This window comes from Columba livia, chromosome 24 (assembly GCF_036013475.1).
Source record: "Columba livia isolate bColLiv1 breed racing homer chromosome 24, bColLiv1.pat.W.v2, whole genome shotgun sequence".
Lineage (NCBI taxonomy): Eukaryota > Metazoa > Chordata > Aves > Columbiformes > Columbidae > Columba > Columba livia.
The window spans coordinates 748,622-773,204 of record NC_088625.1 but is presented as its reverse complement, the minus strand read 5'-3'; the positions used below and the strand labels follow the sequence as shown (position 1 = coordinate 773,204).

At 61.6% G+C, this 24,583-nt stretch overlaps 3 protein-coding genes across 6 annotated transcripts in view; all 3 read left to right on the top strand.

Moving 5' to 3' along the window:
- Positions 1–18,777, top strand: part of SIK3 (SIK family kinase 3) — a 52,874-nt gene extending 34,097 nt beyond the window's left edge. Inside the window, exons 7-25 of one of the 4 annotated variants that reach the window (XM_065040165.1) lie at positions 21–139; positions 495–605; positions 735–878; positions 1,384–1,464; positions 1,577–1,686; positions 1,832–1,985; positions 2,437–2,592; positions 3,123–3,193; positions 5,997–6,140; positions 9,004–9,154; positions 9,740–9,865; positions 10,130–10,215; positions 10,892–11,001; positions 11,440–11,788; positions 11,939–12,798; positions 15,837–16,000; positions 16,645–16,777; positions 16,916–17,073; positions 17,307–18,777. In XM_065040165.1, the coding sequence (XP_064896237.1) occupies positions 21–139; positions 495–605; positions 735–878; positions 1,384–1,464; positions 1,577–1,686; positions 1,832–1,985; positions 2,437–2,592; positions 3,123–3,193; positions 5,997–6,140; positions 9,004–9,154; positions 9,740–9,865; positions 10,130–10,215; positions 10,892–11,001; positions 11,440–11,788; positions 11,939–12,798; positions 15,837–16,000; positions 16,645–16,777; positions 16,916–17,064 (3,218 nt within the window). In that variant the 3' untranslated portion in view covers positions 17,065–17,073; positions 17,307–18,777. The remainder of the gene's footprint in view (positions 1–20; positions 140–494; positions 606–734; positions 879–1,383; positions 1,465–1,576; positions 1,687–1,831; positions 1,986–2,436; positions 2,593–3,122; positions 3,194–5,996; positions 6,141–9,003; positions 9,155–9,739; positions 9,866–10,129; positions 10,216–10,891; positions 11,002–11,439; positions 11,789–11,938; positions 12,799–15,836; positions 16,001–16,644; positions 16,778–16,915; positions 17,074–17,306) is intronic. The other 3 variants (XM_065040162.1, XM_065040164.1, XM_065040163.1) reach the window with 3 other exon arrangements.
- A 661-nt stretch (positions 18,778–19,438) lies between these two features.
- On the top strand, positions 19,439–21,145 carry APOA1 (apolipoprotein A1). Its single transcript, XM_065040200.1, has 4 exons — positions 19,439–19,612; positions 19,786–19,841; positions 20,114–20,267; positions 20,342–21,145. The coding sequence occupies exons 2-4, from the start codon at positions 19,799–19,801 to the stop codon at positions 20,937–20,939; spliced, it is 795 nt and encodes a 264-aa protein (XP_064896272.1). The 5' UTR covers positions 19,439–19,612; positions 19,786–19,798; the 3' UTR covers positions 20,940–21,145.
- Positions 21,146–22,508: 1,363 nt separating this feature from the next.
- On the top strand, positions 22,509–24,236 carry LOC135576277 (apolipoprotein A-IV-like). The gene is made up of 4 exons (XM_065040175.1): positions 22,509–22,763; positions 22,879–22,942; positions 23,031–23,157; positions 23,228–24,236. The coding sequence occupies exons 1-4, from the start codon at positions 22,524–22,526 to the stop codon at positions 24,147–24,149; spliced, it is 1,353 nt and encodes a 450-aa protein (XP_064896247.1). The 5' UTR covers positions 22,509–22,523; the 3' UTR covers positions 24,150–24,236.
- Positions 24,237–24,583: the final 347 nt, after the last annotated feature.

Here is a 24,583-nt window from a genome sequence, read left to right as displayed (position 1 = left end):
AGCTCGCTCTTCCCTTGCAGAATGTGAACATCTGATCCGGCACATGCTGGTCCTGGACCCCAGCAAGCGGCTCTCCATGGAGCAGATCTGCAAGCACAAGTGGATGAAGCTGGGGGAGGCAGACGCGGAGTTCGACAGGGTGAGCGGGAGGGAGCTGGGCTGGGGGGCTGCTTGGCGCCTGCCGCACACGGGCTGCGGGCACGGAGCGCTGCTACGCTCGTTCCGCCTGTTCGAGAGCTCTCATTCTGGGTGTGCTGCCTTTCTGCTCCCCGTGTCTCCTGGTCTCGCTTTCTGCCATGCCCCCATCTTCGACTATTTCTGTGTCTGTCCCTTGCCACTGAGGGCCTGAGGCCCTACATTTTGAACTGGTGTGCCGTCGGCCTCCAGAGCTCACAGCAGCGTGCAGCCGCAGCCCGTGCTTTGGTTCTTTGGAGCGCTGTGACTCGTGGGTTCCTTTGGGAACAGCGGCGCTGAGTCTGTGCCTGCTCCCCCAGCTGATAGCGGAGTGTCAGCACCTGAAGAGCGAGAGGCAGATGGAGCCGCTGAACGAGGACGTGCTGCTGGCCATGGCAGACATGGGGCTGGACAAGGAGCGCACGATTCAGGTGGGACGCAGGGCTGACACTCGTGTCCTGCCTTGTGGTCATGTTTGCTCGTGGCCTCCGATAGCACTGTGGAGTGTGTTTTAGCGCTTGGCGAAAGGCACTGACCGCTGCCTCCTTTTTCTCTCGCAGTCTTTAAGAGCCGATGCTTACGATCACTACAGTGCAATCTACAGCCTGCTCTGCGAGCGCCTGAAGAGACACAAGAACCTGCGCATTGCGACATCGCCAAGCGTACCCCGGACCATGACCTTCCCCGCCTCCACTAACATCCAGGTCCGTCCTGCTTGTGGGTGTCCCCCTCCTGGCAGGACTGTCAAAACATTCCTTATCTGAGAACTTCACGTGGATTTAGGCTGCCAGAATTAGGAACACTTTGTTAACTGGCTGTGGTTTAGCAAATCCCCTTCAGCTGAAGTCTTACGTTAGCCCAGTGACAGAGCAGAACTGACCGTGAGGGTTGCTGCTGGAGAGCGGGAGTTCACACGCGGGGGCTGCTGCGCGGTGCTGCTTCCTCAGCTCGTGCTGCTGTGCAAGAAATGAACGTTTGCTTTCAGACAGGCTGGGCCACAAGGGAAGCGGGAGAGATGCTGACCCTGCCTGCTCAGAAAGGGGGGAAGGGAAATGAGGCAGTCCCTTGAGAATTCAGAATAACAGATCTCCACTGGCTCCAGGGTGACCTCCCGGTTCCCAGGTGGTCAGTTCTGCACGCTGCTGTTAGGGTAGAGGGGCTGTAAGAGATGCTGCCTTTGTGTCTGCTGATCTGGATCTCTCTGCTCAGCAGACAGAGCAGACGGGCAATACCATGAGCATCAATGTGCCACAAGTCCAGCTCATCAACCCTGAAAACCAAATTGTGGAGGTGAGGCGGTCCCCGTGATGAACCCCACCAGTTCCTTTCACAGGCTCGTGCTGGAGCCCTGTGCTTGATCCTCACACTGTATTTCCACATCTCCAATGTTTTGCCTGCCCAGACTGATGGAACGATGAACTTGGACAGTGACGAAGGGGAGGAGCCGTCACCCGAAGCTCTGGTCCGGTACCTCTCGATGAGAAGGCACACGGTTGGAGTAGCTGACCCACGGTTAGTGTTGGATTCTGCCTCGCTGTGACCATTTTCCAGAGCAATAGAAGTCTTTTTGTGAAGGGAAGCTGAGCGCGCTGGGCCCATGGGTGGTTCTTGTCACAACATCGCTAATTAACCTGTTTATATCAATGTGATTGCACAGGACGGAAGTCATGGAAGACCTGCAGAAGCTCCTGCCCGGCTTCCCCCGTGTCACTCCTCAGGCTCCGTTCCTGCAGGTGACCCCGAATGTGAACTTCATGCAGAATGTGCTGCCGAGGCAGAACCTGCAGCCCACGGGGCAGCTGGAGTACAAGGTACGGAGCGGTGCCCTTGTCCCCGCTGCGGGCCGTGCCCCATGGCATGTGTGGGGTGCGTGCTCACGCTCGCTTGCTCCATTTACCACTTCCTGGACTCCATAAGCTTAAGGTTTACCCTCTTGCTGTCCCTTTTGGGTGTGATTCTGGTTGGTCACTTGAAAAGCTCATGAATGAAGGAAAACTGCAATGTGAAATTAATTAATCTGGCTGAGGAGAAACAGGGCTGTGCTGCCTGGCGTTGGAGCTGCAGGTTGCAGCCTGCCTGGCAACTAAACCCAAGTGCAGGGAAATAGAGAGTTAAACCCGCATTTATCCCTGCTGCTGCCTCTCTGTGCCCCAGCGCTGCTGGAGGTTCATCCTGCATCTCTCCTGAAGCCCAGGCGGCCTCTGTGCCGCTGCGTGGGCTGGTGAGCAGGGCCGGGGTTGGTGACGGGGCTGTGTGTTCCAGGAGCAGTCCCTGCTGCAGCCCCCCACGCTGCAGCTGCTCAACGGCATGGGCCCGCTGGGCCGCAGGGCGTCGGACGGCGGAGCCAACATCCAGCTGCACGCACAGCAGCTGCTCAAGCGGCCTCGGGGGCCCTCGCCGCTCGTCACCATGACGCCAGTAAGTAGCGAAAGGCAAGAGGAGGGTTGGTGCCGCGCTCACAAACATCTCCTCCCGCTGGCAGAGGCGGCTGCCCCGGGTGACAGCGGGTGCTGTGGGCTCGGTGTCGCGCTCTGGGAGCGCTGCGGGGAGCGTGCCTGCTTGCTTCCCGAGGTTCCCCCGCGCCGCAGCAGCGCCTGCTGCTCTGTCCCCTTGCGGGAGGGTCACTGTGTCCTGGAGCCGGCAGCTGAGGTGGTGTTGGTCTCTGGAACTGGCCACAGGGCGGAGGACTTTTGATAAATGGTTGCTTTTCTTCTCCTTTGATCTAATAGAGAAAACTAAAACATCCATCCAGTCACGTGCATTCTGTCTTCCCTGATGCATCTGTATCAGTGAATTTTCCTGGTAGCACCCAAAGCAGCAGCAACCTTGTCCAGGCTGTCGCGCCTGGGGCAGGCATGTGGGTGGGTCCCTGTTTGGGAAGGTGGGGTGTCCGGTGCGGGTGGGCTGCGCTTGCTGTGCTCTGAACCCCGCGTTCCCTCTCCCCGCAGGCTGTCCCGGCTGTCACCCCTGTGGACGAGGAGAGCTCGGACGGGGAGCCGGATCAGGAGGCTGTGCAGAGGTAATCCCCAGTCTGCTCATGTTTGCCCTTGTTACCCTCCAAGAGGCTCATCCTGTGCTGTTCCACAGCCGAATTAAAACACAAGCAGCCTCAGTGTTGATAACAGTGAAGGCACATCGCTGCTCTTGTTCTTGTGGGTGTTGATTACTGTCGGCAATTACTCCTCTGACACTACTGAGTGCTTCCAGAGCTGACATGGTTAGCTGTTTGAGCAGTAGCTTCTCCAGAAACTCTGAAATCACTAAATTCCTTCGCTTAGTGCGCACCAGCATGCAACCCACACTAACCTGCAGACTGAGTGCTGAGTGATTCACCCTCCCTGCTGGGCAATGGGCTAGGAAGATCTCGTCTGTGGCCTTGGGTGTCGATGCAGCTTTTGTATCAAGACGTGCAGTAAACATCCAACTCTGATGCCTGAAGTGAGATTGCTGGGAATAGGGGTATCTCTAGCTTTTAATTTTTAGCAGGAGGCCTTACAAAAATCTGCTTCAATAAGGAGAGAATCATTAGATACCAGGCTGGAAACTTCTGTCCTCTTTGCTCCAAACATGTTCTGGGAAGTGGGTAGAATACGCTTGTACTTTCTCAGTCCATGGGAAACACTAACCATGTCCTTGCTAACCCTTTCTTAGTAGCTTTTGTGTAGTTCCTTCTCTGCTAACCAGCTGCTGCACTACACGTGGTGGGTTTGGTTACGGAGCGCTCCTCCTTGCACCTCAGACTTGCAAAGCTCTCTGGACTCCCCCAGCGTGTACGTTGGGTAAGGCAGCGTTTCCAGGGGCTGTGCTGGGAGGAGGACGGGCGCTGGGGCAGGCTGGCCCCCCCGCTCTCCTCTCAGCGCTCCCGAGAGGGGCATTTGAACGGCGGTGTGTGCAGCGACAGGCTGTGCAGAGCGTGCGCTCAGGCTCCGCTTGCCTGCCGGAGCTGGTGCGGAGCACATCTGGTGTTTTCTGCCTAGTTCTTCACCGCAGGTCGCTCTGCTGCTCTCAGCAGTGCTGCCCTTGGTCCTTTTGTACCACATGTTCTTCTTCCAGCGCATGGCCCAGAAAAAGCCCCGTCCAGGTGGTGTGTTGCTCTCCACCCCCTTATGTTGCAACATGTCGGTAGTCACCAGAGGAGAAGGGTAAATAGCACTAACATCAGGAACAGATGTAAATATTTAGCTTCCGAGAACACTGCTCCGAACATGCTGTATGCAGCCACCAGCGAGCACTTTCTGCCCTCCTCAATCTGACCTTGAAAACAGAGCGTAGTCTTTGCTCTGCTCCAGGGAACAGTCACATCTCCTCTGAGCTTTGGGGAACTTTCTTCCACCTGAAACACTGTTAGAGCTCATGATTGGATTGTTCCCTGGAGGGCTGAAATAAAATGATCTTAGCAAACCACAGCTGTAAAGCTCTTTGGGAAGCTTTCCCTGCCTGCACCAAATGATTCTTAAACAGCTAATGGCACAGACTTTGGCAAGTTACCATGATGCTGAGTGCTCTTCCTTCTGTTAACTTGCTGTCTTCTGCTTAAATGGCTTCCGCAGCTCGCGGAGGGAGGCTGGCTCTGGAGAAGGCAAGGTCTGCATTGCTTGCTGCTCTTCTCTGCGTCACCAGCTGCAGGGAGAAGGGGGACGCTGAGAGTTCCCCGCTAGGAGCCCTGGTGTCGCTGGCCGGGTGATCTTTGTCACAGTTACCACAGCTGCCTCCTCGCTGCCGGTTCACAGAGCAGCAGCGGTTGCGTTTGCCAGCGGGCGTTCATCCTGCCCGGCCTTGAGCTGCTCCAGTGCCAGCCCAGCTGTCCTGGCTCGGTGCTGGGCTCCTTATCTGCTCTGGCCCCAGGCCCCGGCCGCTCGCTGCACAGGAACAGCCCGTTCAGGGCAGCGGCTCTCAGAGCTGTGCAGCCCATCCTCACATCCTTGCCAAAGCAGGGGCTCCCAGTTCTGCCCCGCTGCGTACTCCCCAAGTCTTGAGAGGGTTTGCAGCAGAACTGCAGCCTCCTGGGTGCAGAGCAGAGGCTGCTTGAGTCTGAGCTGCTGGCTCTGGCTCCAGAGGAGGGACCCTCCAGCTGCTCCGTTTCCCTTGCTGGTTTGGCCATCGCATCTCTGCTCCCTGCAGAGCGGAGCAGGGACTAGATGGCGCACTGGGACCAGGCTCACGCAGCCCTGCGCGCTCCAGCACCCTTCCTCACGCTCTTCCTCCTGCTCCGCAGGCAGACGGAGCCTCTACCATCCGTCACCGCTGCTGGGCGGCCCTGGTGCACCCTGCCCTGCTGTGACAAGCTGCTCCCGGCTGGATTCGGGACATCCCCGCGTAGCACTGGGTGCAAAGGGCGGCCTGGAGGCTGCAGCTGGGCCTAGCGCTGCCCTGCGCCCGTTTCCGCCCCGCTCTCGCTGGGGTTATCTGTGTCCCGTCTCTTGGCCCCGTGCAGGCTGCAGGCTCACCCGTGGGGCCGAGGCAGAGCTGCTGGACAGGAGTGAACCCACGCTGAGGACAGGGGCTCACCGGTGTTCCCCAAGGGATATACCAGTGTTTGCCATGAAATGGGGCTTTCTGATTGGGAAGAGCAAGTGGCTCCTCTTCCCTTCAGAGGCTGGCGGTGGCGCACAAGCAGCTGGCACTGTCCTTGTCCTCTGGGCACTGCGAGGCCGGTGATGCGACGGGCATGGGCAGCGTGTCCGTGGCGCGCTTCTCCCCGGCTGGTTCTGAGCGCTGCAGCGGGCATTCTTCCTTCCCGTTTGCTAGGGATTAGCTTAACGCTCCCTGTTTCTGGAGTACTCCCATCAGTCTCTTATAAAATGTGCTCCTGCTTGTTGCAGATACTTGGCAAATAGGTCAAAAAGGCACACTCTGGCAATGACCAACCCTACAGCTGAAATCCCTCCAGACTTGCAGAGGCAGCTAGGACAGCAGTCCTTCCGACCCCGGGCTTGGGCTCCACACCTGGTACCCGATCAGCACCGGTGAGTAGTGGCACCGGCCGTTCGGGCAGCTTGGCGCCAGGAAACCTGCTCAGGTGCCGCCTGGAACGGAGCACTGAGGACACCCCGCTTGGCAGGGAGGGGCGAGGAGGAGGCAGCGGGATGCAGCAGAGCCGCAGGGGCCGGGACGCGGGAGCTCTGCGCTGGCGCGGGCTCCGTGCCTCAAACACGGGCACCGCGGGGCAGGACCCGGCCGGCGCGGCCCCTTCGGGCCCCTGGCTGTGCCTGGAGGTGACTTGTCAGTGGCTGGGTGGGAATAAGTGATTGGTTCTAGAGACAAGCTGTCCTCTGTTGTGATGGTAGGTGTCAAGCTAGCGGTAGGTAGCAGATTTTCTGCATAACATTGTTGGGGACAGATGCAGGCAAAAGGCTGCACCCAGAGTCACGTACACCAGAGCTTCAAAACCTCACTGTTCTGCACCAGAGTTGTGTGTTTTGACTGCGAAGTCTCTTTGCAAAGCTCCTCAAGAGTCACTTCATTTCTGATCTGAACCCCTGATGGGAAAGCTGTGGGGAAAGGCAGCTGGGCTGGGAAGAGAACCACTGTCTGGGAAGGAGGGAACCGATGCAGATCAGATCTAAACACACCCAAAACATGCGAGTGGGTGCTCCTGATGGCGAGAGGTGTTAATTTGACACGGAGTCCTCGGCCCAGCAGCAAACTGGAGATGCTGATGCCACAGAGGGAGCTTAAAACCTGTGCTCTGAAGCTCTCGGTGCCGAGGGTGCAAACCAGCTGCAAGCTGTGGAGTTTGGGGCTCAGCTGCGGGGGAGACGCTCTCCTGCCAGGCCGGGCGCTCAGCCGGCTCGCACTGGCAAGCTCCACAAAGCGCTTTTTATTGTGGCCAGATACCTGCTGAGCTGAGCACTGATGTAATCAGCAGAGACAGGTGAACTCTGAGCAGAGAGCCGGTGCTAGTGCCACGCTGGAACTGCGGCAAGCCCGATAAGCACCCCTCTGCCCTCAGGTTACTCCCTCCCGAGGTGCTTGGGGCTGGGACGAGCAGGGGGAAAGATTTCTAGGGTTACAGAAAAGCTGGATGGGAGGAGGAGCGCAGCTTGCAAAACCACCAGAATGTGCTGTGTCCTGCTTTAAGGATGGCTTCAAATGGAAAGGTAAGCCAGGGCACTTGCAGCGCAGGAATGGATTTTGTCCAAGATCGTTAAAACACGCCCTGTAAATCATTGGTGTCACACTCTTGGCTTTGGCGTCCTGAGGCTGTTTTGTTGCATCCTGAACAGGGCGGTATCTGCTCCTTCCATGTTTTACCTGCAAAATCACAGAAACTTCATCTGACCGTGGCCTAAACGGATTGTCTGTGGTGTGTCCAAGGCACATATGGGACAGAAACCATCAGCAGTCTTGTCACCACATCAACAGACCTCAGTTATTGAAGGGCACGGGGGATTATTTTAGCAGTTCACATATTTTAAACCACCTTCCTACTTAGCACCCCATTTTGGTCACAATAACTTAGCATCTCAAAGCAGAATTGAAGAACAGCAACTGTACAAGACAGGACGGTTGTTCTGCCCTGGCCACACGGGTTTGGGAGCCTCAGCGTGACTTTCGGTAGCTCCTGCTTTCCATCAATACAGCAGGAGATCCAGTGGGGCAGGGTGATGGATGGGATGGCGTGGCAAGGCGGGGGCACAGCTCTATCCTTGGATGAAAGTTGTGTGAGCTCTATACGAGCTGAAGCACGTCCTGCTAAGGCAGACGCGGTGACGAGAACTGATCTTGGCATGCAGGGAACGGTCCAGCGTCGCGCACCTTCTGAGGCACAGCCTCCCCGGGACTCGTTTGGCTTCATGGAACAGGCTTCAGCGCGGGGTTGGGAGCAGCCGCTGGCAGTGCCGCGGTTCAGCCAGACGGGTCGGGGCCAGCACGGCGGAGGTGCCGCCGCAGCTGCAGCCTGCACCATCGAGGGCTGCGTGCTGGCTTCTACAGGCTGCGTTTGCACAGAACCACTGGGCTCTCAGAGAAACCCGATTGCTCGTGGTGGTACACGAGGCACCTCATGGCCGGGCAGGGGCGTAGTGCTTGACTTGGATAATGGGGAGCCCCAGCTTTGGGAGAAAACAGCTCCTGGCAAAAATCTGGCTCCCTCTGATGGTGAAGAAGGAGCCTCATTGTGCAGGGAAAGTGCTTGCGGCCCCTTGGGCACAGTTGCTGCGATACTGGCTGCGGCTGCTTTTCAAACAGACCCGTTCGGTTGCCCAGTGCCAAGCATCCAGGCAACTGGGAGACTGGGCGTGAAGTGGCAGCTTGGTTCCTGCGTTAAAGCTTTCCCTGGCTCTGCACACTGAGGTTCCTGCCCTCTTTTAATTCAGTGCGTCCCCCAGCATGGATGCTGCCCCCCCCCGCCTCGGGCTACAGAACACGGCAGCTCCTGTCTCCGTGAGCCCCTCTGGTTTTCCACAGGCATCAGCTGTAGTTGGGGGCCCTGGGGAGCTGGAGGGCTCAGAAGTGGCTACTGAAGAGGTGCAGTTTGGATTTTTAAGGTGCTGGGTGGTTTCTGTACACCTTTCCCATCTGAGGGATAGGTGCCTCTGCATGGATGGACCATGCATCCTCTGCATGGAATAAGTTGTTCCCATTTGGAATCTGGTTTGTGGCTGAGTCCTCTCCAACCTGAAAACACACTTATCTGCCCAGGCACCCAGGATCCTTGGTTATCCTGTTTCCAGTTCACGGTGATTATGGCACTCTATTTCTTGGCCTGAAATGTGGTTTATTCTGGGTGAGTGGGCAGGTAGAACTTGGCATGGCTGCTGTAAATTACATGTCTCTGTACTGGAGTTTGGTTTTTAGCCTCACTAACCCACTTCTCCATGTGTTCAGTTCTATTTACAAGGACTCAAACACGCTGCATCTCCCCACCGAACGCTTCTCCCCGGTCCGGCGCTTCTCCGATGGTGCTGCCAGCATCCAGGCTTTCAAAGCCCACCTGGAGAAGATGGGCAATAACAGCAGCATCAAACAGCTCCAGCAGGTAAAGGATGGCGCTGGAGGCCCCGAAACAGCCCGTGCAAGGGCTCTTTAGCGTCTCAGCCTTGTGCTGCGGGATGCAAAAGGCCAAATCTTTACTGCTAATGGCTGAGGACACTCAGTGACAGTCCAGCCCGGGAGCTGCTCCCCTCAGTGTGTGCAGCAGCCCTGCTGAGCGTGCTCCTAACGCACATGCTGTTCTCCTGGGGGCTCCCCCTTTTCTGGGCAGCTGCCAGGAGCTGATCCCTCCCCCCAGCGCTTGCAGTACACCATATGCTGTTCCTGCACAGCCAGCGTGTGTCTTAGCAATGGCTTGAGCAGGATTCGGCCCTAGGAGGGGGGAGCTTCACCTTGCAGCACGGTAGATACAAGATGCTCCTTTCCTTACTAGAACTCTGCGCTTGCATTTTGAAGGGAACATGATGGTACCAGCTTAGTGTCGTGTGCACCTGTTTCTGTTCTGCCGTGTTATTCCACACCCGATTCTGTCAGATGAGGCTCTCTTGACCGGCTGGCTAGGCTGCCTTTTCGTACAGCAGCCGTGCGGTGCAAGGAAGGGTCACTGGGGGGTGCGCTGGACTCGTTGCAGGAGTGCGAGCAGCTTCAGAAGATGTATGGCGGGCACATGGACGAGAGGACGCTGGAGAAGACGCAGCAGCAGCACATGTTGTACCAGCAGGAGCAGCACCACCAGATTCTTCATCAGCAGATTCAGGTACTGGAAGCCATAGCCGTGTGTTGTGCGCTGCGTGCGGCTGCTGCGCGGGCCCGGGGATCGAGGGGGTGGCTGGGGTGCTGGGCTCGCTGCAGAGAGAAGCGAGCCTGAAGGACGTGAGCAGTGGTGTTTGCAGAGCTGCGGCAGGGCCTGACCCTTGGGTCAGTCTGGATATGTCCTGCTTCGCCAATCAACGTTTTCTGAAGTTCCCAGCTGAGACGTTACTGATTGCAAACACTTGTTATTTTCTGGTGCCTGGTTCAGGACTGTATCCGGCCGCCCCAGCCTTCTCCACCCTTGCAAGCTCCCTGTGAAAACCAGCCAGCTCTGCTCACTCACCAGCTTCAGAGGTACAGAAACTGCTTCAGGAGAGCTCTGGGGAATGGGTTTTACTCTTACTCGAGCCCAGGGATGAGCTAACACACGCTGGGGAGTCCGGGGCTGGGTTTGAAGTGTATGGAGTTAAAACTGGCACAGCCGGTTCCCAGGTGAGCGTGCCTGGTCCTTTTAGCTGCCTTCTGTCTGAAGGGCTTTCAGAAGCAGAGAAACACCATTCAAAGGCACAAATCCGCTTTGAACACGAGTGACGGTTCTGTCTTTTGACCGCCTTGAAAATGCATTGCCTTTGGTAGCCCGTGTCTCTCTGTCTTTCTACTCGGGGTTGCTGCTGGACTTGTCGCGCCTTTCCAGGCCCTGGTTGGGTGACGGTCCTGGGCTGCAGCTGAGTTCTGCAGGGACAGAGGGAGGTTTCTCAGTGGCCAGAGGCTGGCAGGAGCTGAGCCTGCGCTGTCCTGTCCCACCTGTCTGGTGTAACCACCTGTTTGTGCTCGGAACCGGTGTGACCTGCGCAGTGGGGTAGCTCTCGGAAGAGAAGCCGGGCTGTGGAGAGCTGGGGGTCCCAAACAAGGGCTCTGTGGCATTTCCTCAAAACAAGAGAAACACAGCGTTTGGCGTCAGCTCTCACAGCTGAAAGGGCATCGAAATGAGGAGCGGGCATGATGACAAGGTGCGTGTTTCCCGGTGCAGGTTACGGATCCAGCCATCCAGCCCGCCCCCGAACCACCCCAATAACCATCTGTTCAGGCAGCCCAACAGCAGCCCGCCCCCCGTGAGCAGCAGCGTGCTCCAGCCCCACGGTAAGACCCTGGGAAACCAGCGGGGGGTGCCGGGGGCTCCGGTTCCCCCCGCCACGGCCCGGTCCTTGTGCAGTTTGCTGCTGATGCGCAGGATTCTCCATCTGGCAGCAAGGGCTGGTGTTACCGAGCACCCGCGAGGAGCTGCCAGCTGGAATGTGCTGTTGGGTTTCTTGTCATGAGATCCTCGCTGTTGCTCCCGGAGGCGGGGAGGAAATGCTGATATTCTCAGGCTTTTGCAAATCACTGTCAACTCCGCTTTGTTTCTGTTTCTGTGCGAGAGGCTGCAGCCGTGACCTTTGCACGCTGGCGCAGCGTGATGGAGCAGTCGGGAGGTGCTGTCCTCGCCACCGATACTGGGACTCCCAGTATGGCCCAGCAGGGGGGCAGATCTCACTCTCGGGCCCCGGCGCGGGTGCTAAGAGTCTTTGTTGCTCATAGGTGCCACGTCCCAGTCCCAGTTCCAAGGGATGCCGTCCCACAGCACCATGTTCCCGCAGTCCGGTAACTGCTCCCCGCCCCCGGCCATGGGGCTGACGTGCCTGGCCCTGCAGCAGCAGCCGCAGCCCCAGCAGGTCACCATCCAGGTGCAGGAGCCTGGCGACATGGTGGGCAGCAGCCTGCTGCCGGGGGCCGCGCAGGGCCTGTCCTCGCACGCGCGGGCCGTGCCGCTCAGCCCCGGCGCCGGCCAGCTCCAGCTGCAGCACCGCGCCAGCCTCATGGCCTCGCTCAGCTACGGCCACCGCCAGCTGTCCAAGCAGCTCAGCGCTGACAGCGCCGAGTCGCACAGGTGAGGCCCGTGGCGGGGGTGGCAGAGCGGCTGGGAGCCACGTTCCTCGTCAGCCTGGGGCAGCTCTGCTTGCCTCCTGAGCGAAGGCAGCTCAGCGTGCCCAGCCGAGCCGCCGCAGCACACTCACTTGTTCTATCCTGTTCTTCACAGTCTGAACGTGAACAGGTATCCCCCCACCAACTACGACCAGGTGCACTTACACCCCCACCTGTTCCCAGAGCAGCCTCGCGTTTCCCCCAGCAACTACAGCCCGTCCGGAGGAGTCGCGTTCCCCCCGGCTCAGCAAGCTCTCAAAGTCCCGCAGCTCGACCAGTATCCCGGCTTCCCTCAGAACGCACATCAGCAGCACTACACCGCATCGGCACTACAGCAAGCACTGTTGTCCCCAACGCCCCCCGACTACAGCCGACACCAGCAGGTACCGCACATCCTCCAAGGACTGCTCTCCCCCCGGCACTCGCTCACGGGGCACACGGACATGCGGCTGCCCCAGGCAGAATTTGCACAGCTCATCAAACGGCGGCAGCAGCAGCAAGAATTCCAGGAGTTGTTCAGGCACATGAGTCAAGGGGATGCTGGGAACATGGGCACCAGCGTGGGCCAGAACCTCTCGGAGCGCCAGTCCTTGTCTTTGCCTTATCAGAGCGCTGACGCCTACCACCCGCAGAACAGCCCCCAGCACCTCTTAAAAATGCGGGTGCAGGAATGTCTGCAGCAGGTCCCTGCGCCTGTGGCGCCGCATGGCTACGCGCACCAGCCGGCACTGTTCCACTCGGAGAGCATGGAGGAGGACTGCGCCTGCGAGGGGGCCAGGGACAGCTTTCCAGACACTAAGAGCCCAAACACGTTGACCAAAGGTGGCCACGACTCCTCTCTGCTCGTGAGCGCAGGAGGGCACGGGGACCCCGACTCCTTGCTAGGAACTGCTAATCCCGCGCAGGAGCTGGGGTCGCAGCAGTACAGACATCAGCCCGCTGCTGGATTCAGCAGGAGTAAGGTGCCCAGCAGAGGTAAGGCTGCTCTGCTCGCGTCGCCGCCGCTCCCCGTGCCGGCCGCCGGCCCCTGCCTCCCGCGCAGGACGCTGCCCGGCGCCGCCACGGCTCCCTGGCGTGTTTCGCATAGCATGGATTACCTAGATTCTTCGGGGCTTTTGTGGCTTTGAGGAAATTGCAGGCAGAGTTTGTCTAATAAACAGCGTTAAATAAGAGGGGAGCCCGACCGGCTGCTTCTCTTCGTAGCCTGACCTACTTGTGCAGGCAGGTGAAGCCCCAGGCCAGCGTGCCGTGTCTTCCAGAGGCGCTGAGCGCTGCTCGGGTGATGTTCCTCCTTCCCTGTAAACAACGTGCTAGACGCAGTGGAGTTCTGCCGTAGCCCTAACTGCAGCGCTGCGTTCCTTCTATCAAAAACAGACCCCCAAGTCCGAGCGTTGCTGGAGCTTCCACAAACGGGCACAGTGCGAGCAGTGGCAAACGTTTTGTGGCCAAGGCCGCCTTGCAGCAGCTCCTCTGGTGCTTCGGGAAGCAGCAGCAAGACCCAGTTTGAGCTGGGAGGGGCTGGTTCTGAGGACACCGAGTTTAAACTTGCCATGAGGCTCTGCAGACCTTTCCTGCTGCTTGGAAGCAGTCGTGCCTTTGCTCCTCGGTGGCTGCGTGGGCAGCGGTGCGCTGCGGGAGGGGGAAATTCCTGCCCGAGCTCTAATTACAGGCCTTACAGGAGCAAAAATGCCGTCCTAGCCCCTCACGAGGAGGGTTTGAAGAGAGGCTGCCCAGGCTGAGCTGGGCGCATCAGTATTCACGGCAGCACCGCGTTCTGCTGCTCTGGAGCCACCAGCTCGGCCCTGGCGCGGAGGAGCGGTGTCCCAGCACGGCTTTGTCTGTGGACACAGCGGCTTTGTTGGGGAAGGACCGGCTTGGAACGGGCTCCTGGGCTGAGCCGTGTGCCCGGAGCAGCGGAGGGACAGGGCGCAGCTTCTCCCAGCTGCTCTTAAACGCTGGTTACTGATGGGTTTGCCGTCGGGCCTCCATTTCATTGCCTCACTTGAAGCAGAAAAGGGAAGAATCGCCCCAGCTTAGGCAGAGTTTGGAAACTGTGGAGGTGTGTTTTGCATCAAATCGAGAGTCTGTGTCTTAAGATCATAGACCGTTAGGTGAACAACAGGATCTAATGAAGTCAGAAGATAAATTTCTGCCCCTGTGCTGGTGCAGCGAGAACCGGTTACACAAGGGAAAAGGACTTTAGACCACAAGACTCTGTAAACGAGTAAAAACAAGTAAATGTTTACAAATAGTGTTGTGTAAGGCCTCTGACAGGGCTGTTTGGGGCCTCGGGTAGTAAACTGCTCACGCTGCCTTCCTCCTGGCTGCGATAACGCGTGGAATCAGAACCAAATGCTGCAGCAGCTCGTATAGCGAGCGCGCTGGCGTCCGGCTCACGTGTGGCACAGCCCTGGCACCCAGGCTGGCCTGTCCTGGCCCCGCGTGGCCCCAGGCGGTCAGCCACGTCCCCGCCTTTCCCAGCGTTGCCCGAAACTGTGTCACGAGGTGGCAGCTTCTGTCGAGACAGGGAGCATCCCATCTTCTGCCCCAGCTCACCACGTGTTTCCCTAGAGCGGGGTGTAACTTGCGGTGGCCGGGGAGTGTTTGTGCTTTCCGAGGGACTGCGCTGGCCCTGATCAGAAGTCCTGGCTCGTCTCTTGAGCATCTGCTGGAGGCCGTGAGAGTGCGGGCCCAATCTGTGTTTAGGCTGTGACTAAACCGCCTTTGAGCAGCTCTGCTCCGGTTCTGCTGCAGCCGGGGCTGGGAACGCTGCCCGTGGGAAAGCGGCCTGGCCGGGCGCTGCTGGAGCCAAGCTGGCGGTGGCGTCCTGCCACGGTGCCAGCGCCACCCGCTGCACCCCGCGGAGGGACCCTGTCCCCATGGATGTGGGGCGAGAGGCTCTGCTGCCAGAGCGGGCTCGGGGTGAGGACAGGAGCCGCGTGGAGCTGGAGGAGCTGCGGCCCGATCACCGTTCCCCCAGCTGGAGCGGCGTCCGGCAGCGTGTGGGTGGCACCGCTGACCTCATGTTTTCCTCCTTGCGCTGCCGGGAAAGCGGCTGTTAACCGCGTGTAACCCCGCGGTTGTGCAAAGCCGGGGGAGGCTCCTGCCCGTGTCCGCGGGAGGAAGGGCAGCCAGACCGCTGTGCGAGCCCTGCTCGGGGACCCGCTGCTGCAGGGACAGGGCCTCGTGCCATCCTGCTGACCCTGCGGCCAGGGCTCTGTGGGGAGCGTCCTGGTGTTCCGCAGGAGCTGCGGAGTCCTGGCACAGCAGGGGGTCGCCTCCTGCTGCCCCAAGCCCCAGGGATGTCCCCGCAGCGCTGTCACCTCGGGGCATCTCCCTAGCACTGGTGGCCACGTCCACCTGCTTGTGCTCCGCAGGACGCCTCACCAGGAGCGAGCTGTTGACGTGCATCGGGCCCAGCGATAGGCTTCTCCATAGCTCAGGACTTTTCAAAACATCGTGTACTTGATGACGGGAGGTTTTGCTGCATTGGAATGTAGCCTTTACCCCCGGTCACAAGAGCTTGCGGTGCAGATGGACTTTGCCAGGCAGAACACTCGTTTGCTCCTACAGCCAGATTGTAGGAGGGCAGGGAGAAGTCATCTGATAAAAGCAAACCTCCCGGCCAACTCCTCCAGCAAGATTAAGTTGCTTGCAATTGCCGGGGGCCCTGCTGGAGCGTCCCGAGGTGGAGGCTGGGGGGAGGCTGCTCCCCGCGCTCTTGTGAAACGCTGCAGGCAGCGCAGGGCGCGCGGGGGCTGGCGGGAGCGGTCGGGGCTCTGCTTCCCCGCTGCGCTGCCCCTGGCCCTCTGCTCTCAGCCTCTCTTGTCGCCATGGCCGGAGGCAGCTGGCACGGAGATAATTTGGGGTCATTGGTGCTGGAGGGACACTCCTGCCCGAGCGCCGCGTCCCTTCGCAGAGCAGCGTCACGTCTCAGACCCACAGCTCCGCGGTGCCGCGTGGTGCCAGGAGTCCTTGTACTAATCTGCCCTTTGTCTCGTCTGGTTTTCAAGAGTCCATCGTAGGGAACTGCATGGACAGGAGTTCCCCCAGCCAAGCCATGCAGGTGCCTGACCACAACGGGCTGGGCTACCCCGTGCGACCCGCCTCCAGCGAGCACCCTCGGCCCCGCACGCTGCAGAGACACCACACCATCCAGAACAGCGACGATGCCTACGTAGGTTTGCAGACCCCCTGCCCGGCGGGGCGCAGGGAGCGTGCGGGGACGTGCGGGGTGTCACGCAGACTGGCAGCGTCCTGCTCTGCGGGACTGCTGGCACTGAAGAGCCGTGGGGATGCTTCACTCAGCACGTCAAGTCAGTGTAACACAACATTTAGCAGGGGCCTGCACAGGGTGCCCCTCGGCTCTGGGCTCAGCCCAGGGCTGTGCGCAGCGTCTCGTCTTTTTGCTGCGTGGTCCTTCTGCTGGAACAGCCGGGGCTGCCCCAGGCCGGGCTGGGCCACAGGAGGCTCTGCACACACTAAGCCCGGGTTTGGGCTCTGCAGTGCTGCTAAGTGAGCGTAGACGAGCTCAGACCTTGACTGAGAGCAGCGAGCGGCTGCTCCACTTTCCCTGTGTTATGGGCTGTGGGGAACTGTCCTGCCAAAATCCTGCTGTGTTCTTTGCCACAGCGAAGGGCTGTTCCCTGGTCAGCGCAGCGTAGCTCTGGAAGGGACACGGCCTGTGCTGAGGGGACACGGGCTGCATGTTGCTCATGTACAGTTTTTCCTTGTACTTCGGCCCCTTGCTGCAGGCTTGTAGGGGACAATGGGGCGCCCCGTCCCGAGCCCCCTGTGACGCGTGTCCCGCTGTCTCTGCAGGTGCAGTTAGATAACTTGCCTGGAATGAGTTTAATGGCAGGAAAAGCGCTGAGCTCTGCTCGGATGTCCGACGCCGTCCTCAGCCAGTCGTCGCTCATGGCCAGCCAGCAGCTGCGCGACAGGGACAGCGAGGGTGAGCGCCTGTGACACCCGGCACGGGGCGCCGGGGGTCTGGGCTTCCCGCAGGAGCGTGGGGCGGCTCGCCCTGCGGAGGAGCTGAGGCTCCCACGTTCTCCCTGTGCAAAGCCTGATGCTGTTCTCTGACTTGCAGAGTGCGGGGAGAGTTTGGAAGGTCAAGAGCACCTGGGCGACGGCAGCCAGCATCTCAACACCTGCTACCCAGCCACGTGTATTACGGACGTCCTGCTGAGCTACAAGCACCCGGAGGTGCCCTTTGGGATGGAGCAGGCCGGGGTGTAACCCCAGGGAGTGAGTATCGGCGTCTTGTCTTCCCAGCTGCGCGCCCAGGGTTGCTCCGCGCTGCCCCAGAGGCCTGTTGGCCTGACTTCGGCGTGTCCCCATCCCCTTGCTCCCAGGGAAACGCCGCCAGCTCTGGGCTGTGGCGGCGGGGCCGCAGCTCGCGCATTCCGCAGTGGAGAGCTGCGGGAGCAGAGCGGCTGTTCCCGGTGTCTCCTAACGCCTCCGCTTCTCCTCTCTTGCAGGTCTTGTGTACAGCTTTGAAATGAAAAGGTCCATTTTAAACCAACAGTATCTAGCAGCATTGCGCCAAATTGCCGTAGTATTTCTGACTAACTGGAATACCATGGCCCCTTTCCTCAGCATCCGTTCATCCAGTGTGCTGTTCCTTCCGTTCCTTTTGGTTTTGCCACATTTGCCTGTAAGTCCAGCTACCACCGAAATAACCGGAGCCCCCGAGTCCTGCAGGTGGGCAGAGGATTCCCGGAGCCCGAGCGCCGTGTGGTTCGGAGCGAGCGGGGCCGGGGCCGCAGGGGCAGCCGGAGCCGCTGCCGAGGCCGCGCTGTCCCCGCTCCTGAGCCCCCAGGCTGGGGGGCGCGGGGCCCGCCCTGGTGCAATACGCTTCTGTCTCATCTCGTCTGCTCCTGGCCCCTCTCGCTGCGGAGGGGTCCCCTCCTGGCCCAGCCCGGCCCGCCTGCCGGTTCATTTTTCCCGGCTTCACGTAGGGAAGACAGATTTTCTTTTTCTTTGTTTTCTTGGCTTCTCCTCCTGATCATGTAGGAATTGTTTTTTTGGTAAATGTTGTTTTATTATTATTGTTATTAATAAAAGGCAAAAGGAATTTCTGTTTGAGAGAAATTTTTAACTAGATTCTGTTCTATATGAATTGTGACTTGCACCTTTTGTTCAAAGTATTTTATTTCTTCCGATGACATTGTACTTGTGGCTGGTTTCTCTCTCGTGCCAGTGGCGCCAGTGCTGTCTCCTGCGTGCATTCAGCCCTGTAGATCTCCTCCGTGTCCTTCGTCCCGCGCTCCCCTTGGGGGGCAGAGCGCGGCCGCCCCCGGGCTTCGGGAGCGCCGGGGCTCACCGTTGCCTTTGGGACCTCACAACCTGTAGCTCCACTTCTTAGCGACACTTTTCTGGAATAGTTTTTTTTAATAAAAACAACAAAAAAAACCCAAACGAAAGCGCACCCAGCCCTCCTGAATTTGCACAGAAGGACACGCGAAACCAGCGCGGCAGGGCCGACTCTGCCGCCCTCACCGCTGCCTCCCCCGGGGCCGGCGCGGCGCCCCGCGCTCCCACGGCGGCGGGGGGGTCGGGCGCCGCGGCTCTCGCTCCGGCCCCTCGCTTCGGTTCCTTTTGTTTACATGACACTGTATTTCGGGGAGAGTCGACGGCCGCCCCGCAGCAGCGCCCGGAACAGCAGGGACTCGCTTGACCGTGCCATCGCAGTACCACACTTTTTTATCATGGCTTTGTATTGTAGTAATCAATACGCGCAGTATATGTTGAATGTATATTAATATACTTTGCTATTATTTCTGTTTTTTGGAAATGTCAGAAGTATTTTTTTTTTCTTCCTCATTTATGTTGGACTAAAAAAAGAAAGTTTCGGTAAATCTTCGGTCCATTTTTTTTGTGGGTCACTTGCAACTCGTCAATTAGTTGGACAGTGGGATCATGACAAATAAAACCATGATGCTGATCTTCCCTCGCCTCCTGTTTGCCTGGTTGCTCGAGGCCGGCGCAGCAGCCCCGCGGCGCCGGGGCCGAAAGCTCAGGGCGCTGCAGCTCCACGGCCGCGTGTCCTCGCGCCGGCTCCGTGGGGTTTGCTGTGGCGCTGGAGCGCGGCCGGCTCTGCCGCAGCCTCCCCGTCCCTCTGCGGGCGTGAGCTGCGGGGCTGCAGGTCACACCCAGGGTGTTAAGCATGTCCTCCCAAAGCCCGGCTTGCCTGGGGGTGACGTGTGATGCTGGAGACCCCCCCGGCCCCCCAGGGTGAACCCCGTGTGCGGGTTCCTGTGGGTCCCTGGGCTGGTGCTGCTTTGGTTTGGCTTTGGGCTGAGGGGGTTTGGGTGCTGAGCCGGGCTGGGCTCTGCTGGGCTGAGCTTTGAGGGGAGGGCGCAGCAGCACGGGGGGTGCTGGGAGCAGCAGTGACGGTGAGCAGAGGACGAGGGGTCTGGGCACGTTGGGCCAAATCCCTGCGGGTATAAACCCTGTCCCCGGGCTGGCAGCCAATCCCCGGGGGCTGCCGAGGGGCCCCGGCCAGCAGCAATCTGGGTCAGCGGCGGCGTAAACAGGCTCCTTGGCCAGCGAGGCGCGTCCCGCCGGGAGCCCTGTGTGCCGGGGCTGCCAAACCACTGCGCTGGCCCACACGCCCGATCCTTGAACCCTCAGCGCCACATGGGCCGCGCCGGGGAGCGAGTTCTTGGGCTGCGGCGCTGGCTTATCTCACCGGGAACTGCCCACTCCGGCATAAATAGCGGCGGCGAGGACGCCGCGGCTCAGACAGGACGAGCAGCAGCACGGCAGCGACGGGACAGAGCCGGTGAGAGCCTGGGCTGCTCCGGCAGCTCCCGAGCCCCGCGGCACCGCCAGGACGCAGTGGCACGGGCAGGGGCCGCAGCCACCCCGCAGCCTCCAGCGCCGCGGGGACCCCTCGAGCTGGGGCGGGGGGCTCTGCTTCTGCCTCCCCACCCAACTCTCTCGCTCTGCCCCCAGGTTCAGCGCCAAGATGAGAGCCGTGGTGGTGGCCCTCGCCCTGCTCTGCCTGACGGGTACGTCCGAACGTGGCGGTGGTTGGGGCGGGGGCGGCAGCGGCCGAAACCCCCTGGGACAGGACGGGATGGGGCAGCCCAGCCCCACGCGCGGCTGCTGAAGCGTCTGCCTTGCCAAGCGCTTTGCGAGTCCAGCTGCAGCTGAGCAGCTCCCGGGTCCCTCCTGAGCCGGGCAGGTCCCTGGGGGGGCAGCAGAGCTGGGGCTGCCCCCAGCACTGTTCCCAGCGCTGTCCCGCTGTCCATCTGTCCTGAGCACCCCACTCTCCCCGCAGGCACCCAGGCCCGCTCCTTCTGGCAGCATGATGAGCCCCAGGCGCCCCTGGACCGGCTCCGGGACATGGTGGACGTGTACCTGGAGACCGTGAAGGCCAGCGGCAAGGACGCCATCGCCCAGTTCGAGTCCTCTGCTGTGGGCAAACAGCTGGAGTAAGTGGGGGGCGCGTGGCGGGGCCGGCGGGGGGTCCTGGGCGCCGTGCGTGACCCCCCTGCCCTCCCCGCAGCCTGAAGCTGGCCGACAACCTGGACACGCTGTCCGCCGCCGTGGCCAAGCTGCGTGAGGACGTGACCCCCTACTACAAGGAGGTGCGGGAGATGTGGCTGAAGGACACCGAGAGCCTGCGCCAGGAGCTCAGCAAGGACCTGGAGGAGGTGAAGGAGAAGATCCGGCCCTTCCTGGACCAGTTCTCGGCCAAGTGGACGGAGGAGCTGGAGCAGTACCGGCAGCGCCTGGTGCCGCTGGCGCAGGAGCTGAAGGACATCACCAAGCAGAAGGTGGAGCTGGTACAGGAGCGGCTGACGCCGGTGGCCGAGGAGGCGCGGGACCGGCTGCGCGGGCACGTGGAGGAGCTGCGCAAGAACCTGGCGCCCTACAGCGACGAGCTGCGCCAGAAGCTGAGCCAGAAGCTGGAGGAGATCCGCGACAAGGGCATCCCGCAGGCCGCCGAGTACCAGGCCAAGGTGGTGGAGCACCTGGGCAACCTGCGCGAGAAGCTGACCCCGCTGGCGCAGGACTTCAAGGAGCGCCTGGCGCCCTACGCCGAGAGCCTCAAGACCCGCATCATCGCCCTCCTGGACGACTTCCAGAAGAGAGTGGCCTGAGCCGCCAGCTGGCCGGCCAGGGACGGCCCCGGCCCCCTCCCGCAGCCCCTGGGGGCTCTGGGGACGAGCTGCGGGAGCCCCGGGCCGGGGCAACCCTGGGGGGCCTCCCTGGGGACCCCCCTGCTCCCCTCCCACTGCTCCCCTCCCTGAACCGGCGTTGGTCTCCGCTTTGCCAGCCTTTTGTCAAATAAACCTGACTTAAGTTATTGGAGCTCTCGGTCTTTGCAGTGGATGCTGGCGGGGGGTCTGGGCGGGGGGACGGGGACCGGGGAGGAGGGGACAGTTGCACATCCCCCGATGAGATCTGCAGCTGCTAATGGTGGCTCTTTGTCGCTCTTTGTGTCCCCCTGTCCCTGTCCTCACACACACCCAGGTTGCTGCCAAGGCGGCGACAGTGACAGTCCCGTCCCCCCCGCGGTGGCTCCTCGTCTGTGGGGACGGGGGGACAGGACCCCAGTCAATATACAAGGACGTGCCCAGAGGAGCTGGGAAGGTCCTGCCCAGCTCGATGTGGCTGCAGCCGGACCCGAGCGGGCTGTGAACGGGACCCCCTGAGACCCCCAGTACATTGGGACCCGGCGGGGGAGCGTTCCCGGGCCGGGAGCCGTCGCCTGCGCCTCAGCGGGCGCTTTTCCTCTGGGTGTTTCCTGAGCGAGCCCTCGCCCTCCCCGTGAGCGCCTGTTTGGGGTGGGACCGGCCCCCCGTTCCTGTGTTTGTGAGGGAACGTGTGCTGTGCGCTCTTTGTTCTGCTGTGGTCGCACAACAACAGTAACATGCTCAGCTGCACCCGACCCCGTGTTCTGTCGTGTTGTCAGAGTGCTGAATAACTTGGATGAACCCCCTTTCTAGATGGTTTCTTGGTGAAACTGTCTTGGCTGGAATAAAGCGAGTTTGGAGCTTGTCGCCTGCCTAAGTTGGCTTTGGGGTGTCCCGGGGACAGGGGGACGGGGAGCGGGCGCGGGGGGACGGGGACACCCAGCGGCACCGGGTGCAATGGGGCAGGACGGGGTGGCCGGGCTGTGCCCTCCAGCCGTGGGGAACCGCAAGGGCTCTTTGGACCTTGGCATCGCCTGCTGCTCCCTTCCCTGCCCTTCGCCCCGTGGAACACGTCACATGCAGCGGGTCTGCAGGGCACGGGTGGGCTGGGCTGGGACATGCAGGGTCCCCACGGCCACCATGGGTGGGTGGCACCGGGACGGTGCAGCATGCCCTGCCTGCGGGGCCCTGGCTGTTCCCAAAGGAGATTTTGGAGGGAGCAATGCTGTCCTGCACACACACGCTCTGATGTGTCCCCATGCACCCATCGCAGCGTCACCCAGACCCCGTCCGTGCCACACCGTGCATCCCAGGGACCCCACAACGCTGCGGCCATCGCTGCACCCCATGGGGTGTGGAGCTGGGGGCTGCCCCACGCCGTCCCTTCTGGCCCTGGGTCCCTGCCCGCAGGATGGGCTCACCACGGGGTGCCCGTGCGCCCCCCCAGGGCTGCGGGGGACACCGGGGCTGCGGGGGACACGAGCGTTGCGGGTGACGGCAGGGACATGGGTGACATCAGGGCTGTGGGTGACGGCAGGGACACGGGTGATGTCAGGGTTGCGGGTGACGGCAGGGACACGGGTGATGTCAGGGTTGCGGGTGACTGCAGGGACACGGGTGATGTCAGGGCTGTGTGCACATCAGGCGCTTCCACGTCGCGACCTTGCTAAAGTCCAAGCCCGGCGCTGCTGTCACAGGCCTGCGTGGAAGCCACCGAGGCTGCTCGGCTGCATAAATAGCGGCCGAGCTCTCCCGGCACATCAGGTACCGCACCCGGCGGCAGCGCAGGTGAGCGGCAGCACTGGGGACAGCTGGTGGCTGCGTCACCCCCAGCTCCAGGGACACAGGGGTCTGGGGGGCTACTGGCCCTGGGGCTCCTTCCCGACCTCTCTGTGCTCTGCAGGCAGCCCCGCTCAGCATGGCGCCCAAGGCGGCCGCCCTCGTCCTGCTGCTCCTTGTGGCCTCAGGTGAGTGACGTGTGGGTCCCCGGCGGGGATGGGGACCTGGTGTCCCCAGTATGGCCATGCTGGTGCCAACCCCGGTGTCCCCTTGCAGGGGCACGGGCTGATGTGAACCCGGACGAGGTGGCCGGCGTGCTCTGGAAGTATTTCACCGAGCTGGGCAGCAATGCCAAGGACACGGTGGAGCAGCTGCAGCAGAGCGAGCTCACCAAGCAGCTCAAGTGAGTGGGGCGGCCGGCTGGGGGACGCGGCACGGGCAGCGCAGGGCTCTGACGTCCCCTCTGTCCCCAGCACCCTCCTGGAGAGCAACCTGCGCGGCGTCAACGCCTACGCCGAGGACCTGCAGCGGCGGCTGGTGCCCTTCGCCGTGGAGCTGCAGGCGCGGCTGGCGCAGGACTCGCAGCGCCTCAAGGAGCAGATCCGGCGCGAGCTGGAGGAGCTGCGCGCGCGGCTGGCGCCCTACGCCGACGAGGTGCACCAGCAGATCGGCTCCAACATCCGCCAGCTGCAGGCCAAGATGAGCCCCTACGCCGAGGAGCTGCGGGAGCGCGTGGACCGCGGCGCCGGGGAGCTGCGGCGGGCGCTGGAGCCCTACGCGGCCGAGCTGCGGGACGCGCTGCAGGACAACGCTGAGGGAGCCCAGGCCGCGCTGCGCGCCCAGGCCGAGCGGCTGCAGGCGCAGATCGACGGCGGCGTGGAGGCGCTGAAGGAGCGGCTGGCGCCCGTGGCCGACGAGCTGCAGGCGCAGGTGGCGCAGAGCGTGGCGGAGCTGCGGCGGGGGCTCGGCCCCTACGCGCGGGACGCGCAGGACGGGCTGGAGCGGCAGCTGCAGAGCCTGACGGCGCAGACGGAGCGTGTGGCACAGGAGCTGCGCGCCCGCCTGGCCGGCAGTGCCGAGGAGCTGCGCGCCCAGCTCAGCCCGCTGGCGCAGGAGCTGCGGCGGGCGGCCGACGGCGAGGGGCTGCGGCAGCAGCTCGGCCCGCTGGCCCAGCGGCTGGAGGACAGCGTGGCGCGGACGCTGGAGGCGTTCCGGCAGCGCGCGGCGCCCGTCGGGGAGAGCTTCGGGCGGCAGCTGGTGCAGCGGCTGGAGGAGATGCGGGCCAAGCTGGACTCGGGCGCTGCCGGCGTGGAGGATCACCTGGAGCTGCTGGAGAGGGAGGTGCGGGACAAGGTGGCCGCCTTCCTCAGCACCGTCCCACCGCCTGAGAACTGAGTCCCCAGGTGCCATGGCGTGCCTGTCTGTCCCCCGGCGCCCGTGGCCACTGCCCGTGGCAGAAATAAACTGGTCACTTCAGATCCATGTGCTGGTTGTGTCCGTGTCCGCCCCAGCACCCGCCATCCGGCACCAGCAACTGCGGGCATCAGGTGCGGCTGCTCCCGGGGGAGAGCAAAGCCCCCGAGTTCCGGTCCTGGGGGTGGAGGTGGCGGGTGGGGGTCGCGGGTACAGGGACGGTCACAGCCAGGTGAGCCCACAGCCCCACGTACGGCCCAGCATCCCCACGGCACTGGGGCCAGTGCTCAGTGCAGCGGGGCTGGGGCTGGCGGGGAGAGGCCCCGTGTCCCCAGCTCCAGGGGAGAGACGATGGTGCTGTGGGCACAACAAGAGCCCCGAGCCGCTCCGTGGGCTCCCACGCTGCTGGGAGCTGA